Raw genomic sequence first — 16,486 nt, forward strand, 5'->3', positions numbered from 1 at the left:
ACTTGAAAACAAACGTGGTTGGTTATAATTAAGTGATTTTTTTTTTCAGGCTCCTTTAGGTGGGCCATGTAAATGGGGATGTTTATTTAGAAAGTGTTCAGTAGAGGACAACAGAGCCTAATTAGAGACCAAACTTTATCAACAGGTCTGAGTCTTATTTTGCACCATGTAAAATTCGGCTACTATCCTAATTATGGTGAAAATCATGGTGAAAATGGATTATGATGACTATCGCCACTTTTATTCTTTTTAGTAGCTACTATTAAATAATTTTCCCTCCTGGTGGTCATATGCCCAAATATATGTTTTTGTTCTTCTTTTTTTCTCTTGTTTTTATTAGATTAAAATAAAATCTCCAATAATTTATAAATGTAGGAGAGAGCCTCGTCCCTTTTACATCCCAGGATGTACTCAGGAAGTATCAAATGGGCGGGTGGGAAGGATGTGGGGTGCTCCCTTCCCAAATTTGCATCCAGGTGCTCCCTTGAATCATTTTAAATGCCTACATATAATTTCATAACTTGGGGGGGGGGGGGGGGGGGGTCACTGAAAAGAAAAAAAAATATGTCCTATCTGAATAAATAGTGGATGTGGCATTCTTACAAGAAACACATCTTCTATTCTCAACGCATGAACAGCTCAAATCTGGATGGGTAGGAAAAGTGTTTCATTCCGCTTTTACTTCCAACTCAAGAGGAGTTGTGATTCTCATCAGGTAGAATGTACCATTTCTCCCTGAAGAAGTAAAGTAGGACATAAATGGTAGATTTATTTTTGTCAGGGGTCTCCTTGACCAGATTAAAATCATTTTACTAAATTGTTATTGCCCTAATTATGATGACCCAAAATTCATTAATGATCTCACATTGATGGTCACACAATTCAAGATACCCATCTTTTGGGGGGGGCGACTTCAATTGTATTTTGGATGCAAATTTGGGCAGATCCTCTATTACTAATTATTCCCTATCTAATATGTCTATTGCTTTGGCTTATAATATTCAGGAATTGGGCCTTCATGAGATTTGGAGAACTAGTCACCCTGATGACAGGGACTTTTCATTTTACTCCCCCGTGCACAATTCTTACTCAAGTACTGATTTTTTCTTTGTCTCATTAGCGTTTGTTTCCAAAATATCAAAATGTGTTTACTTGGCAAGAATACTATCAGATCACTCTGCACTATTGTTTTCAATTGATTTTGATGGACCTCCTGCATCATTTAGAGTTGGAGGTTTAATACAACATTGTTGGCCAACCAGCAGTTCATTGAATTTGTAAATGCCCATTTAGATACTTTGGCTGCTGTGCATCAGGGCTCAACAGTATGCCCTTTAACAGTATGGGACACGCTGAAAGCCTACATCAGAGGGATCATTATAGCATTTTCTTCTTCCCTTAAAACTAAATCTAAAAATGAATTACAGCATATTGAACAAAAAATTAGAAAACTGGAGAAACTTCACTATCTATCCAAAGATCCTGCTATACTTTGCCAGCTTGATAATCTGAAAATGAAATATAATAATATGAACACACGTTCTATCGAATTGACTATTTTAAAAACAAAACAAAAGTTTGTAGAACAAGGCGAAATGGCAGGGAAATTATTGGCATGGCAAATAAAGAAAGAATGAGATGATCAGGCTATTTTGCAGATTGAGGGGGCTGATGGTGGTGTAACAATGGATTCAGCTCAAATTAATGAGACATTCAAAGAATTTTATAGTGGTTTATATAAATCTAATTGTTATTGTAGTGAGGAAACTCTTAGCTCCTTTTTGAAAGATATCTCTTTACCTTCCCTGACACCTGAGAATAGATCACATTTAGATAAAGATATAACTTCAGAAGATATTTTGAAGGCTATGCACTCTCTCCAAAGTGGCGTCTCGAATTAGTGACTTCTAGTCTTATTCATTTAGACCAAACAGGGTTTAAATAAATGTGATAAAAAATCATCTCAGTTCATTTCAGTGAGAAAAAAACCTGAAATCAAAATCAAGTATTTGGACAGAAGCGCTTACCTGAAGACTCACCTTCAGGTTCGGCTGTCCTCTTACGCCGGATGCTGCCGACCTGGTTCATCATCCTAAACAGGTTCTGTACCCACCTTGGCTTAATCTTACCTGGAGCCACAGGTCCTTTAGGGGGAAAGGCTTCCACAGGCTTACCTGAAGGTGGGTCAGAGGGGCTCACCTCAGGGTCACAGCATGGAATGCCATACTCGTCTGGGTGTGGGATCAGCTCACTGGTCCACGTGTAGCCCTGGTCCATCAAATACAGCCGTCAGACTACTGCTCTACAACATGCCAACAACTTCAGTTTGGCTCCATTCTTTCAGTTTCTAACACGTGTTATGACTGTGTTATGACTGTCCAGCAGACTGGACGTATCCGAGTCCCCGGTTGAGGAGCCAGATGGTGAGCCACTAGGGGAGGTAGGTGCAGGGACCCTCTGAAGGATGAGCCGTGGAATGCCATCCTCATCTGGGTGTGGGATGTCCATCTGAAGGAAAAAAAATCCAACCCTGAGACCACATCACATAATAAATTGGCCCATTACCACACAGCACTGCTGCATGTTAATGCCAAACTCAGAAAATTCAGTCACAACTGACTTTTGAAAACTAATTCAAATTATAGCCTTTCTTTTAGTCACAATAATTGTGTTATATCTAAACCCAGTTTGTCCTTTTAAGAGTTTGAAAGCTTTCTGACAGCATGGATGCATTACTGAATGGATCTACTGGGCAAAGGCCCAGGGACCCTAGAGTGTCAGGGGCCCCTCTGACCTTCACCTGCAAAATGTCACTCAAATTAACACTTACTGACCAGGAAGAGACTCAAAATTACCACAAAAACATGCTGAGGAACTGCAAAGAGACAAAAACACTACAAAATAGACAACTACAGACAGACACAAAAAAGAAAAAAGACACAAATTGACCTCAAAGAGACACAAAATTACCCCAGAGAGACATAAAATTACCCCAGAGAGAAACAAAATTACCTCAGAGAGACACAAAATTACCTCAGAGACATAAACTTACCTCAGAGGGACATAAAATGACCCCAGAGAGAAACAAAATTACCTCAGAGAGAAACAAAATTACCTCAGAGAGACATAAAATTACCTCAGAGACACAAAATTACCTTAAAGAGACACAAAATATCCTCAGAGAGACACAAAAAGACTAAAATGACATATGTTGACTTCAAAGTGACAGAAAAAGACCTAAAAAAAGGGACAAAATGACCTTAAAAAAGCAAAACAAAAGAAAGGATCGAGTACCTCAGCGTGACACAAAATGACTTAAAAAGACAATATTTCCACAGGGGCGGCACGGTGGTGTGGTGGTTAGCACTCACAGCAAAAGGGTTGCCGGTTCGATCCCGGGCGTGGGAGCCCTTCTGTGCAGAGTTTGCATGTTCTCTCCGGGCACTCCGGCTTCCTCCCACATATGTGTCAGCCCTGCGATAGTCTGGCGACCTGTCCAGGGTGTACCCTGCCTCTCGCCCAGTGTCAGCTGGGATAGGCTCCAGCCCCCCCGCGACCCTCAAGAGGATGAAGCGGTTAGAAGATGAATGAATGAATGAATATTTCCACAGAGAGACACTAAATGACCTCAGAAAGACAAAATATTGCCTGAAAGAGACATAAAATGGCTAAAACAACATCAAATAACTCTAAAATACAAAAAAAATACTTTTGAGATACACAAAATTATGTCAGAGAGACAAAAATGATCTCATAGAGACACAACATGACCTCTAAGAGACACAAAATGACTATAATGATGTAAATTGACTCCAAATTACAGACTCAAAATTGCCTCAAAGTCACAAAAAATAACTGCAATGACACAAATTGACCTCAAAGAGACACAAAATGGCCTAAAAAAAGAAAAAATTGCAGAAAAAATTACAAAATGATCCTAAAGAGAAAAGTTCCTTAGCCAGACTTAAAAAGACACAACATGACCTCAAAGAGACATTAAATGTCCTTTAGAGACAAACACAACCGCCAGAAAAGATGCAAAATGACCTCAAAGACACACAAGATTACCTCAGAGAGACGCAACATGACTTAAAAATACACAACATGACCTCAAAGAGACACAGATGACCTTAAGGGCCACACAACGGCCAACAGAGATATAAAACAACCAACAATGACACAAAATGACCTGAGAGACACACAAGATGACCTCAGAGAGACGCAAACAACAAAAAGAGGTAAAACCAGCACAAACTCTGTGTGTCTTGACCCTGTGTAGGAGAGCTGGTGGGGCCTTTTGCATATCTGTGCCCAGGGGCCCATTGTCTCATAATCTGCCCATGCATACAGAGGACATAGCTCTGACCAGCCGTGATGCAGGGCTGTAATACTTATTTAACATTGGGGGGACCGTCGTAAATCACCACTAACCCCCTCAGGTGAAATTTTAATTTTACAGCTGAACTGACCATTTTACAAATTTGAAGGAAAACTCTTGGATCAGGACTTTTCAGAGTTTAGATGGCTGAGTGCCATTTTAAGGAGCCAGCATATGATTAAGGGTCGCACAGGAGAAGTGAACACTGACTTTTTTATGTTATTTTTAGGCATGACATACTGAACTATGCTTTTTTTAAAATAAATTAATTTAACTTTTTCTGACTTTTTTAATGACATATCAACAATTTACAACAACCACCACAATGGACAGTGATATACTCTACAAAACACTCTTATTATTATTATTATTATTTTCATTTTTTAAAATATTTTGAAGTATTGAAATACATAGCATAATAGCATACACTTCACCTCAAACTGGAATGTATACAAAAGTATTGAGTGTGTTGTTACAGTCGCCCCTGCATGTGGGGGCAGATGTAACGTTTGACTTCTACTGTTTCAATTATGTGACTCTAACATGGCTTATAAAAACAACTGATGACTGTCATCAAATAGAGCACAGATACAGAGTCTTTTGTACTGAAGCTTCTGATTGACAATATTTTGCACAATTTTTAATATCATAACAATGACCACAAATAAGTATTCATTGTATTTCAGAGAACTGTGTTCAAATACTGATGCTTGGTCAGTGGTCCTCTACTGAAATATTAGAGGCACTCTTAGGGTGCGTTCCAAATTGCATACTTTTTCATTTTACTTATTGTATGTACTGCAGCTGCCCCTAAAAAGTGGGTCTTATTGCATGCAGTATGCACACAATCGAGACATACTCATAATGTTATGCTCTAAACTTTGCCAAGAGGTCCAGCGCTGACGATCAGAGGAGCTGGTGTAGCAGAGTCGTGTTCTCTGATACCAAGGTACCTTTTAACCGTTTGTTTTCTGGGAATAACTGACACAATCAGAAACCAGAAACAAGTCGTTTTTTCGTTTTTGGGCAAAAAACGAAAAAATGAAAAAACAGTGTTTTTTCGGTTTTTTGTTTTTGGCAAAAAAATGAAAAAACGAAAATCAGCTCAATTCCTTGTTTTCTGATCCTACTGCAAAAAACAAATTTACCACTCCATATTTTGTTTCATTGTTGGGTGGGCTCTCAGCGCTCCCCATGCTTCTGATTGGCTAACGACCAGGTCATCAGTGAATACGAGTGTTAGTGAATACGAGTGTTAGTGAATCAAATTGTTTGCCACTTCACTCCTCCGCGAGTTATGAGTTATGTGAGTTACCTGTGTGTTGTAAAAGCATTTTGCTCTGCTGCTGTAGACAGCCTGTCTAAATGATGTCTTGAAGCGTGTCTGATTGTATGTGGGGTTTTTTTTCTTCATGTCGGCATGTTAAGCTTGTATTTTCGGTCTCTGGAGACACTCCGCCTATACAGTATTGTACCAAATTGGCCATTGTTTTACTGTGTTTCATACATTGGACCCCTTGGTTATCTCCTAGAAATGAGCTTGTAATTAATTTATTTTCTGTGAAGTTAAACACATGACTGATAATTAAATGTCCGCTCGCTGTCCGTGGTGCTGACATACGCGCCGAAATAGGTCCGATGTTTTCACTGCTCTCACCAAGTCGTGCATTACATGCAGACATGAGGTATTATGAATGTGAGAAACAGCTTCATGTCCTTTGAAACAGTTTTCAATAGCATAGTATGTACTTCTGACAGGTCAAAGACCAAAGTGAAGTTTTATATAAGTTCATATTTTTGAAACTCCATCATCAGTAGCTCTGTGACGTCATGTCATATTGCCATACCTTAGCTTTTGCTGAAACGACGCCCCTGGTCAGAGGTGTTACTCAATCAGCAGAAACCTGTATCTAAATCAAATTTTGGTAGATGCTAATTGTGCATACAATCATTGTTGTTATGCCCAGTCTAGGGCTGTCTGAGACACAACATGAAAGGCCCCATCTTCCCCAAGTCCACACAATGACAAAGACATGTGGAATGATCAATAGTGTGAATTTATTACAATAATTAAATGACAGAATTGAGGTAAATAATAACGTCAGGGTGGACTAAAGCCAAAATAACAAACAAAACAATCCTGTCAAGGGAGTAAGTAAATAACCTAATCAAAAAATAAGACACAAATGACAAAAAGCTTACCTCCCTAACTTAATAAACAGGAGAAAAGTGTGAGCAACAAAACTGGCAGTCAATACAAAATGATGGTTCACTACAATACTACAATGTGTGTGGCTGGGTGGGAGAGGAGGAAGGTGAGGAATGCCTGCTAGGCAGTGCACCCACGTAACACAATATGATGTTCAGTGCACTGTATCTGTTTACATACATGTTTTGCTAAGTTTTGTTGGGGCTGAATGCAGCCCTGGTCTCTCAATACGTCGATGATACCTACTTGTGTTCGCCTGGCACAAAGGCCAAAAACGTTTCTAGCTTCCAGGTTTACTTCCACTGTATGCAGCCCACTGAATATGTGCAGTAGTGTTTTACCTGCTGGCTCCGCCCCCAAGTTCCTACTCAGCTCATAAACTTTACATCGCAATGACGTCACAATTTTTTTCTCAGCTCAAGGAATGTTTTACAAATATAAAACCTCCATGGATATAAAAAGAAATTACAGAAAGAGTCATAATTGACCTTGTTTGCAGTTTGAGGTGTCCTGTCAACAATTTTACAGACATCTCTTTTATAATGGTAGTCATGGAGAAAATTCTTTTTGGGCCACAAGGGATTTTTTTCACCTCGACTCCACAGGGGCCACCAGGAAAAATTGAAAGCAAGTATAAACAGTGTTCCTGGGGGGCTGCTTCAAGCTAATTAACACACCGAAGTCCGAAAAAACATTTCCCAACTTGACAAATGGGATCAATGAATGCAGCATTAGCATTGTAATGTTAGCATTTAGCTCAAAGCACTGCTGTGCCTGATAGGAACAGCCTCTGTCAGGCTGTACTTTGTACAAATTGCTTGATAAAGTGCTTCAGCTAATCAGTATTCGAAGATAAATTTTCTGCAAACTATGATTAGTCAACTAATCATTTCAGCAGGAAATATCAAGCTCTATGGCAAGATTGGTATGCATATGTTTGGCACGTTAATCTGGTTATCAGAAGAAGAATTATTCATGAATCCCCGAGTATACACACAGGTTATACGGCTGTGTTTTTTTTTTCATTGTCCTGTCTTGTATTGCCTAATTTCGATCAGTTAGTGTGCAGTAAATAAAGAAGTCAGGACTGAAATAGATGGCGACTTCATGATTGGCTGGCTTTGGCTTTCCATTGGTCAAATACCAGCTTAGCAGACGCAGCATCTTGAACTCCCATCCCTGTTATTGTAAAATACAAAACAAGTCTTACAATACTGATTTGGAAAAATGAAGTACCTTCCACGTGATGTGGACCAGGCATGTATCAGGAGGGGCTTACCGAGGGATTTAAACACGGTTGTCTTCCCTCTGTGGGCAGGTTTTGTCCCATTAATAACGTCTCCCAGCTCTGCAAACACCTCAGCCTGAATCAAGACATCCACAAACATATTTTACTTTACATATTCTGCAAAGGGAGCTAATGACACACAATCAGTTATACTGTATATTATTGAGACAGTTAGAAAGCACAATGACAAACTGACTCCAGAGAGGATGACATCACCGGACTCAGTCATTGCACCCTCCCTGCTGTCAGCGTACACCACTGCCTCCTTCATCAACACGTCGTCCAGCTCCCGCCAGTTTGGCCTGCAAGCTCCCACTGCTGCTCAGCAACAGCAGAGAAACAGTGGGAAACACTCATTTCATTTTAGACATAATTCACAACATAAATTACCGGAAAAAATCCACACAAAATCTGTTCTGTGAGTTTTAAACACTTCACACTCCCTAAATTCTGATCTATTTGCCGGGTGCAGATCTAAAAATCTCATCCACATGTATGTTAATTATTTCTCCTCACCTGCCACATGGGCTCCTGGTTTGACCCACTGACCAAAGAGCACTGGCTCTGTACATCTGGTTACCGTCACTATGACATCTGCTCCCTTCACTGCCTCCTCCACTGAGACACATGCTGTCACCGGGCCACTGACAGATTGGGAAAATCTCTCCACTCCCTGTCTTGTGCGACTCCACACACGCACCTATGGTGAGGACCCAGGGGAAGTAATACAGTTTGTGAAAAGACAGACAACAGGGCAGGTCATTTTTTCATTAGTATTGTGACTTAATTCCCATTAAACAACTTTATTTTCATCATATTATAACTTTTTTCCAAAATTATTATGACTTTATTCTCAAAATATCATTCTCAATGAGCAGAAATCTCACTATAACACATTTGAGCTTAAGTTCTGGGGTTTATGAATGAAGGAAAATAAATTATTATATCACTGAGGTGAATATCACATTTACATTTTAAGAGGTTACTTCCCTAAATAAAAGATACAAAACAAGAGGGAAGAGTAAACCATGCCTACATGTGTGAAGACACATATTTTATATTCAATAATATTTGAAAATTTTCACCATAGCGGCTGAATTTTGTATGGTACTTTATATAGATCAAGACATGTACACCATAAATTGTTGCATAAAAATTCATCAGAATGCAGGAAATTAAGTGTTTGATGCTCAAAATGTCAAACAAACAAACAAGTATTAAAACTAATACTGAAACTGATGAAAAATAAACTAAAACTAAACATTTTTAAACAATAAAAAAATTAGCAAAAAAGTATGAAAACTACCTGAAACTGAAAACTAAATAAAAATAAAAACTAATAAAAAACCCCAAACTCTGCTAACTCTGGAACACCACCTATGCCTTTGCCCTGAGCTGATAAATGCAAAGGCTTCTGTTCAGACTTGCCATTCATTAACTCACAAGATATCACTGTAACTGTACCTCTTCGAATGAAAACATCTCTGTAAAGACATTGTAATGACTCAAAGCTTGTTTGCCAGATCCCAAGATGGCCAACACCTTTGCTTCAGGGCTCATCAGCAGCTGTGTGACAAAAACACAAGTGATCAGAGACAGGACTGCAGTGACAGATTATATAGAGCATGCGTGAATAGATGTTAAAAAAATGGATGTACCTTAGCAGAAATGGCAGAGACAGCAGCTGTCCTCATGCATGTTATCACCTCTCCGTCAATGACCTGCAGGTTGGAAACATGCTAAGACTGTTGAAGCTGTGGGAACTAAATGTTTACAGTGGCTGTTTTTATGTAGAGCTACCTTGGCAGCCATTTCAATATACACTGCTCAATAAAATTAAGGGAACACTTTTTTAAAAAGTGGAAAAGTAGAATGTAATATGAGTTTTATGTCAGCTTTATCACTGTCGACTGTTAATGTTTTGTGAAGTGTTAGTATGTCATAATAAATGTTATCTAAAAAGTAATTAAAAACTTTTCAGTATTATGAGTTCTAAAAAAAAAAGTCTTAGGGCGCATTCTCACTGGCATTATTTGGTCCGCTTAGAACGAACCCTGGTCCGCTTCCACGGATAGTTTGGTTTGTTTGGAGTGGTGTGAACGCTCATTCAAACTCTGGTGCGGACCAAACAAGTGAACCTTGGTCCTCTTGAAAACTGGGGGTCTCGGTTCACTTCAACCAAAGAAAGGAAGTGAACCAAAGAGAGGAAGTGACGTAGAGCGCTTCACATTTTGGTGTTTGGTGTTTTGTGGTGACCAAGCTGGCTGAAGGGGATGGATTTCCATTTTCGGTCCTGGCCAATCCGATGAGCCGGGTCTTCTTCTTCCTTGTGCTTTTTTTCTTTTGGGTCAGGGGTCATTTCGGGCAATACTGCCCCCAAACGAGCAGCTGTTGTAACTGCGTGATGTTGTTCAGGCGGTTTGGTCCGCTTTAAAAAGTGCAGTGTCAAAGTGAACCAAACCAAATGAAGGTGTGAAATTTTCCGGCATTCCCCGGACCATCCTGGTGTGAATGCACCCTTAGTGTGTGTACTTTTCTTCCTAGGTTAAAAGGACACGGTATTCAAAACTTTGAGAACCCCTGATCTAAAATTTTTGTTTAAAAATAAAAAAAAATCACCCAAGGCCTCGCTGGAGGTCTGTGCTGCACAAAGTGTTGATTAAAAATGGTCCCCCTGATGTTAAATAGGTGGATATGGCCCTGTTTCACTCACAGCCTTGACGTTTCCATACTCCGGGTCCAGCAGCACCACCGCGGCTTGCGTGGCTGGTAAAGTTGAGCCTTCCTCCCTATTGTAGAAACACACCAACTTTGTGCACAGGACTCCGTCATTCTGCATGTACGTGGGCATCAGTCCCAGAAAGCTGTAAAAAGGAAGAAGTGTCAGGCAGCAATAGGAACAGCGTGTTAATATTTCACTTGAGAGAGCAGTCTTACCCGCTGTGTTTCTGCAGAGGCACGGTGGTGCGCACAGGCTGGATCACCTCCGCGCTGTCTCGTCTGGAGAACTTTCCCAAAGCTTCCTCCAGACGCGGGATCAACTCTTTGTACCGCAGCAGGGGCTGCACCTCCTGCTCCCAGATAACAACAGGGGGGCCGGCCATGGCTCCCGTGAGTCAGATAAATTAATGGACGGGATTTTGGTCCAAAGTTCAGCCTGCCGTGCGTGTATCCGTGTTGCATTCAAGAGCTGCAATAAGGCTCCTATAACACTGTAGTAAAAGTGGGACGAGACACGATGGTAGGCCTATCTTTAGCGCCCCTAGTGGTAGTGACCACTGATCCGTGCCAGATCACTGAATTGGCGAGGAGGGTGTGTCTGCAGACCTGGAGACTGCAGATTCAGGCCTGCAGATCCGGACCCGCAGTTCTAGACCCCTTGTATTTCGCGACAGCGTCCTCTATTTGGAAGCCAACATACTATTACAACTATTGAATATGGGAGACGATGATCCGAGTGTGAGTATTGAATGTGAATTACATTATTTGTTTAATGCCATCAAACTATTTTGTTGACTTGAATTAGAGAGCGAAATTGATGTTTTACAGTGATACGTTTAAAATGATATGACTGTCTTTACCACGATAGTCTGAAAGGCACGTCAAATATGGGTTAACGTAGTAGGTAATAGTTTAGCTTGTTAGCAATGAACTGTTTGACCTGCACATTTTGTTTCATGAAACCGAAGCGCGATGACGAATACGAATTTTAGCATGTGCTTTAAATTAAACATAAATAAATGATTAAAGCAATGAAGTGGATGATATGAGAAAAACATCTATAGGCTTACGTTTTCATACAAGCATGAAACTGTTTACATATTGGCAATTAGTGTACTTTATGCTAAAAGTTAATTTTGTATTCATGTATATCATGTAATACACCTACACATGTTTTTCCTTTATTATTCATAATATTATATATCACGTGTGTTTATATCACTACATTGATATTACTCTATAGCATATATTTAGAGATTTTGTGGACAGAAATTAAGCTCATCCAGCGCAGATGATCAGAAATGTATTTTTGTCTATTATTAAGTTTTGGCCTTGTTTATGTGTGTAAAACGGTTGAAAAATATTAACTTTGACTAATTAGGCACTCTCTTTTTAAGGTGCACATAACAATCCAGAAAGGGGAAACCACAGTGAAGTGGAGGAGTTTTGTCGGAGGATCGAAAGGCAGATGAGGAAGGAAGGGGCACTATTGTTAATATGTCGATATAATAATGTATTTGCTATGCTCCAGAATCTTCAGTATTTCAGTGTAGACTGTGATAGGTATTTAAATTTTTTTTTAAGTGTTTTCAATTTTGTGATATGTTTGATTTCTTTTTCTTTTTCTTTTTTTTCCTCTGCAGATCTCCCCGATGTGTGATGTAACCACTGCACACATAAAACATTTCAAACCATTTCAGTATTTCACAGCCTTTGTTTCAAATTCCCACAACAAAAGTGAGCACTGGACACCCAAGACCAGACATTTCCTATTATATGTTGTAGCGGGTTTGATCAATGCAGTGCAAGTTTTTGGCGTGTCAGTCAGAGCAGTCTGATGAATATTAAGAAATAAAGTACTAAAATAGTTGGATCAAACCATACAAAACAACCAGCAAACAATAATAATGCAGAACAGCACCCAGGCATAAATCAATAATTAAATCTTGGTATTTTTATTCGGGTGTAATAAAATTTTAAAATTAATTAAAATTGTAATAAAGCATTAAAAGTCTAATTTTTTTCAAACAGTGGTGTTTGGGTGAGACGCTGATTTAGTTGCAGTTATACAGCCGTCCAGTAGGGGACACTGTCGCGAAAACAAGGGGTCTAGAACTGCGGGTCCAGAACTGCGGGTCTGAATCTGCAGTCTCCGGGTCTGGGGAATTGGCTACAACCCCTGCTGCCGAGCTGTCTACTTCATTAAATCAGTGCTGCAGTGTAACTAACTACATTTACACAAGTACTTATATGCAGTTTTTAGTTACTTGTATTCTACTTGAGTATTTCTATTTTCTGCTAGTTTATACTTATAATTCCATTCAGAGGAAAATATTATAGACTACTTTCACTCCACCATGTTCATTGGTTAACTTTAATTACTTTGATTCAGATTAATACAATTCAAATTAATACAAATTATAATAGTCAAATAAATAATGATTTAGGATAATATTATGAATAAAGATAAGACTTTACTGATCCGTTGGTGAAATTCAGAGCCACCGGGAAGTATAAAAATAAGCTCCACCTTTACCATCTGCAACATTAAAGTGATGTCCACATTAATGCAACAATATTTATATTTCAATAATGTAGTGTATATTATTGTGAACTGGGCCATTCTGCATTATGACTACTTTTACTTTTTGTATTCTAAGTATAATTTTGTACTTTTACTTTAGTACCATTTGGACTTTTACTTATAACAGAGTATCTCTAAACTATGGTACTGCTACTTTAACTTTGCCTTACCTTATTAAGATCTGAATACTTCTCCCACCACTGGTATAAATAAATAAATGAATAAATAAATATAGGGATCAAATGTAGGGTTTTCATATTAACTAGTGATACATATTGGAAACTGTTTGAAGAAGTAGATCCTTTACTTATAAGTAAAAGTAACACCACAATGGAAAACTACTGCAAGTAAAAGTACAGTATCATCAAAATTAATAATGCAAAAATTCCCATTTTAGTTTTAGTACAAAAATTTTACTTTTCATTTCTCTACATTTATTTAACTGCGATAAGCCCACATTTTTCATAAAAACACAATTAACTTTTACTATAATGAATTGCTTAAGATTAAACCAGTGGTTCTAAACATGTGCGGCTTGTTACCTGTAGCCCATTCTCGGAACCCATCGGCTGTATTCAGCATCTGACTTCCGAATGTAGAGTCTGTATATAGAGACTACCTGTAGCCTAACTGGTTTGGGCCCATTGTCTGCTTTCAGTCATTACAGTACCAAAGGGAGAATCCCCCTCTAAACTTCTCAGTTGTGTCAATTTAATAACTGCTTGAGGTCTTTAGAGGTAAAAGTGTGCACTATTTAAAAAGGAAAGAATTGTTTATTTTTTAAAGAAGAAACATTTAAATTTGTGAGTAACATTATTCCAGATTTATTTGTGACCCTGTGGAGGGGGCCTGACCTTTAGCTTGTCTGGACTCAACTAAACTAACTGTAAATAAATGGATGTCATGTAGCATCCCATATTAGTCAGAAAGTCCATCTTTCTGCAGAATTAATACCTTTATTTTCCATACTTTGAAGCACTTTTACCTGCATTGTAGTTACATTGGCACTTACACTCAAGGATCTGAGTACCATTTCCGCCACTGATGTAGGCCTATTACCTTACCGTTAGTACTGCTGAAACACTGTGAGCAGGACTGCAGCTGTAGGAAGTATAAATGTGCCAAATTTAATATCTTCAAACAAGATAACTAAAATTCTTGGTAAGACCTTGTGTTAATTTTTCAGTTGCATGCCGCAGTCTGCAGTATCACATAACACAGTTCAGGGATCTTTTTATAAAAACTGCATATTCACAAGACAAGGCCTGAAAGAGGTGTGTACTTTTTTAGTATGGATCCTGCACATTGTTTTATAAAGAAGACCCCAAGTAGCCTAGAAATTTGACTATCACAGCTTGTTAGTGGCCTGAACCAAATGGCAGCAACACCTCTAAATGAAATGAGCTGTCGTATTAGGTTGCACTGAAAACATAAAAATTATATACAGCACATTGCCCTGTGGGGCTGCAATTCATATTCCTCCCCAAATGTATCAATTGTTATATGTTGTTAAAGGTTAATAACACAATCTGAATGAAAACAACATAACGTGAAATACGAACAAACACTGGGTTTAAATAAAAAAATTATTTTATTATGAATCAAGAGATGCCATGGCAAACTGATACACTGAACTGGACGAACTGTCCTAAAATGTAAAAAAGAAAAAAATTCTATATTTTCTTGTCATGCTTAACTGTTTTTTATCAAACAGACGACAAGCATATTTTCATACTGGAATATTTTTTCCCCTCCTTTTTTCAAGGAGAATTTGTCACAACAATGCAACAAAAATCAGACGAGCAGTCTCTCAATAGCCATCTGAACGGACTGAATCTGCGGCTTGAGCTGAGACCCCTCCTTTATGGTGACTGAGGTAGCGATGACGGGGCGTGACACCCCACAGGCCCGACCCAGGGCCTGCTTGGAGCGGACAAACACGTACGGGACGTTCTTGTCCTCACAGAGCAGCGGCAGGTGGAGGATGATCTCCAGTGGTTCAGCATCAGCAGCCATCACAATAAACTCAGCAATGCCTCTGTTCAGGGTTTTAGTGGCTGGGGAAAAAAAAACAGATCACAGTTAGTACAATGTATTTAAGACTATTAATATATCATCACTGCTACTCTGTAGACTGCTAGTTTGATTCTGAAATTAACCTACAAATTCTTTTCTTGTTTATTCATTTAGTCTATTTGAGCAGTACACCCATCCTTGTAGCTCTACAATACTAACAGTGAATTGTGAAGGACATACAATGAAGTTTCTTTTCCAAGTCAGGGTCTTTTAAATCCACACATTTGAGATCCAGCTATCTGTAGGTGTTATTTTAAATGGACCACCTTTCACAGACATTCTTGGATGTTGCATTGCTACTTTAAGTGGCGGATAATCAAACTACCCACTAGTCACATTCTAGTCTTGGTGTTAATGTTTCCTCACCTTCATTAGCTCCCTTCCTCAGCTGCTTGTAGTTGGAGGCTTGCTGCACCAGGTCCAGGATAGTTTTGGTCAGCGTGGCGTCAGCCAGCGGGTAGGCCTTTGGGTTCACTGCGGCTTCAGTCTGGTCATGGTACACAAAACAAAACAAACATTAACCACAGGAAAGCAGTATACAAAGTTAACAAACTCCAGGGTGTTATGAGTGTAAGGTTAGTTCGCTCCGCAGCCTCGTTTCTTTAGATTGCTAACCGTTAGCTTGTCTGTTAGCTTGTTAGCTCATTCAGAACACTCACCATTGTGACTTGTTTTTTCTAGTATTCCGGCCCTCTCGGCGAAATGCTTCACGGAGGACTATTAAATTTCACCTGGCTGAGAAAGGGACGACAAGACGCGAGATATGTTCAACGTGGAAATATTTTCGTAGCGCTACGAACTCTGTAAGCTGTGTTGCATGCAGTCGGTCCAAACGTTCACGGCACGTGTGGGGTACCGCACATGCGCACTGGAGACACATGCTAAAAACGACAGGAAGTGCTTTTATTATGCTTCATTTATTTCTTTTAACCAATGAAAGGACGCTTACTTTATATATTATATATTATAACAATTATATAACAAAAATAAAATAATAACAATAATAATTAAAAATCCTGATCCTGGAAATAATGTAACAAAATAATAAAAACAGTAACAATAAAAACAATTATTCTGATTATATACTTCCAATAACAACTATTGGAAGTAAATTATATTTTCAGTATGTATTTCACATTATTACTGTGTTAGATTTATTGTTATGTTTAACTTATACTTGTACTTGTATTTAACTTACCCTGTGTATGTGTTTTTGTTTTGTATTCCGTT

General features: G+C 38.8%; 2 protein-coding genes across 2 annotated transcripts; both read right to left on the reverse strand.

Moving 5' to 3' along the window:
* Positions 1-6,416: 6,416 nt before the first annotated feature.
* On the reverse strand, positions 6,417-11,111 carry crym (crystallin, mu). Its single transcript, XM_049563966.1, has 8 exons — positions 10,813-11,111; positions 10,589-10,739; positions 9,534-9,596; positions 9,340-9,441; positions 8,392-8,575; positions 8,072-8,193; positions 7,867-7,951; positions 6,417-7,766 (listed from the first exon to the last, which is right to left on the reverse strand). Exons 1-8 carry the CDS (start codon positions 10,977-10,979, stop codon positions 7,693-7,695), a joined length of 948 nt encoding a protein of 315 aa, XP_049419923.1. The 5' UTR covers positions 10,980-11,111; the 3' UTR covers positions 6,417-7,692.
* A 3,641-nt stretch (positions 11,112-14,752) lies between these two features.
* On the reverse strand, positions 14,753-16,112 carry snu13b (SNU13 homolog, small nuclear ribonucleoprotein b (U4/U6.U5)). The gene is made up of 3 exons (XM_049563184.1): positions 15,916-16,112; positions 15,623-15,743; positions 14,753-15,237 (listed from the first exon to the last, which is right to left on the reverse strand). The coding sequence occupies exons 1-3, from the start codon at positions 15,916-15,918 to the stop codon at positions 14,975-14,977; spliced, it is 387 nt and encodes a 128-aa protein (XP_049419141.1). The 5' UTR covers positions 15,919-16,112; the 3' UTR covers positions 14,753-14,974.
* Positions 16,113-16,486: the final 374 nt, after the last annotated feature.

The sequence above is a fragment of the Epinephelus fuscoguttatus genome, linkage group LG20, assembly GCF_011397635.1.
Source record: "Epinephelus fuscoguttatus linkage group LG20, E.fuscoguttatus.final_Chr_v1".
Lineage (NCBI taxonomy): Eukaryota > Metazoa > Chordata > Actinopteri > Perciformes > Serranidae > Epinephelus > Epinephelus fuscoguttatus.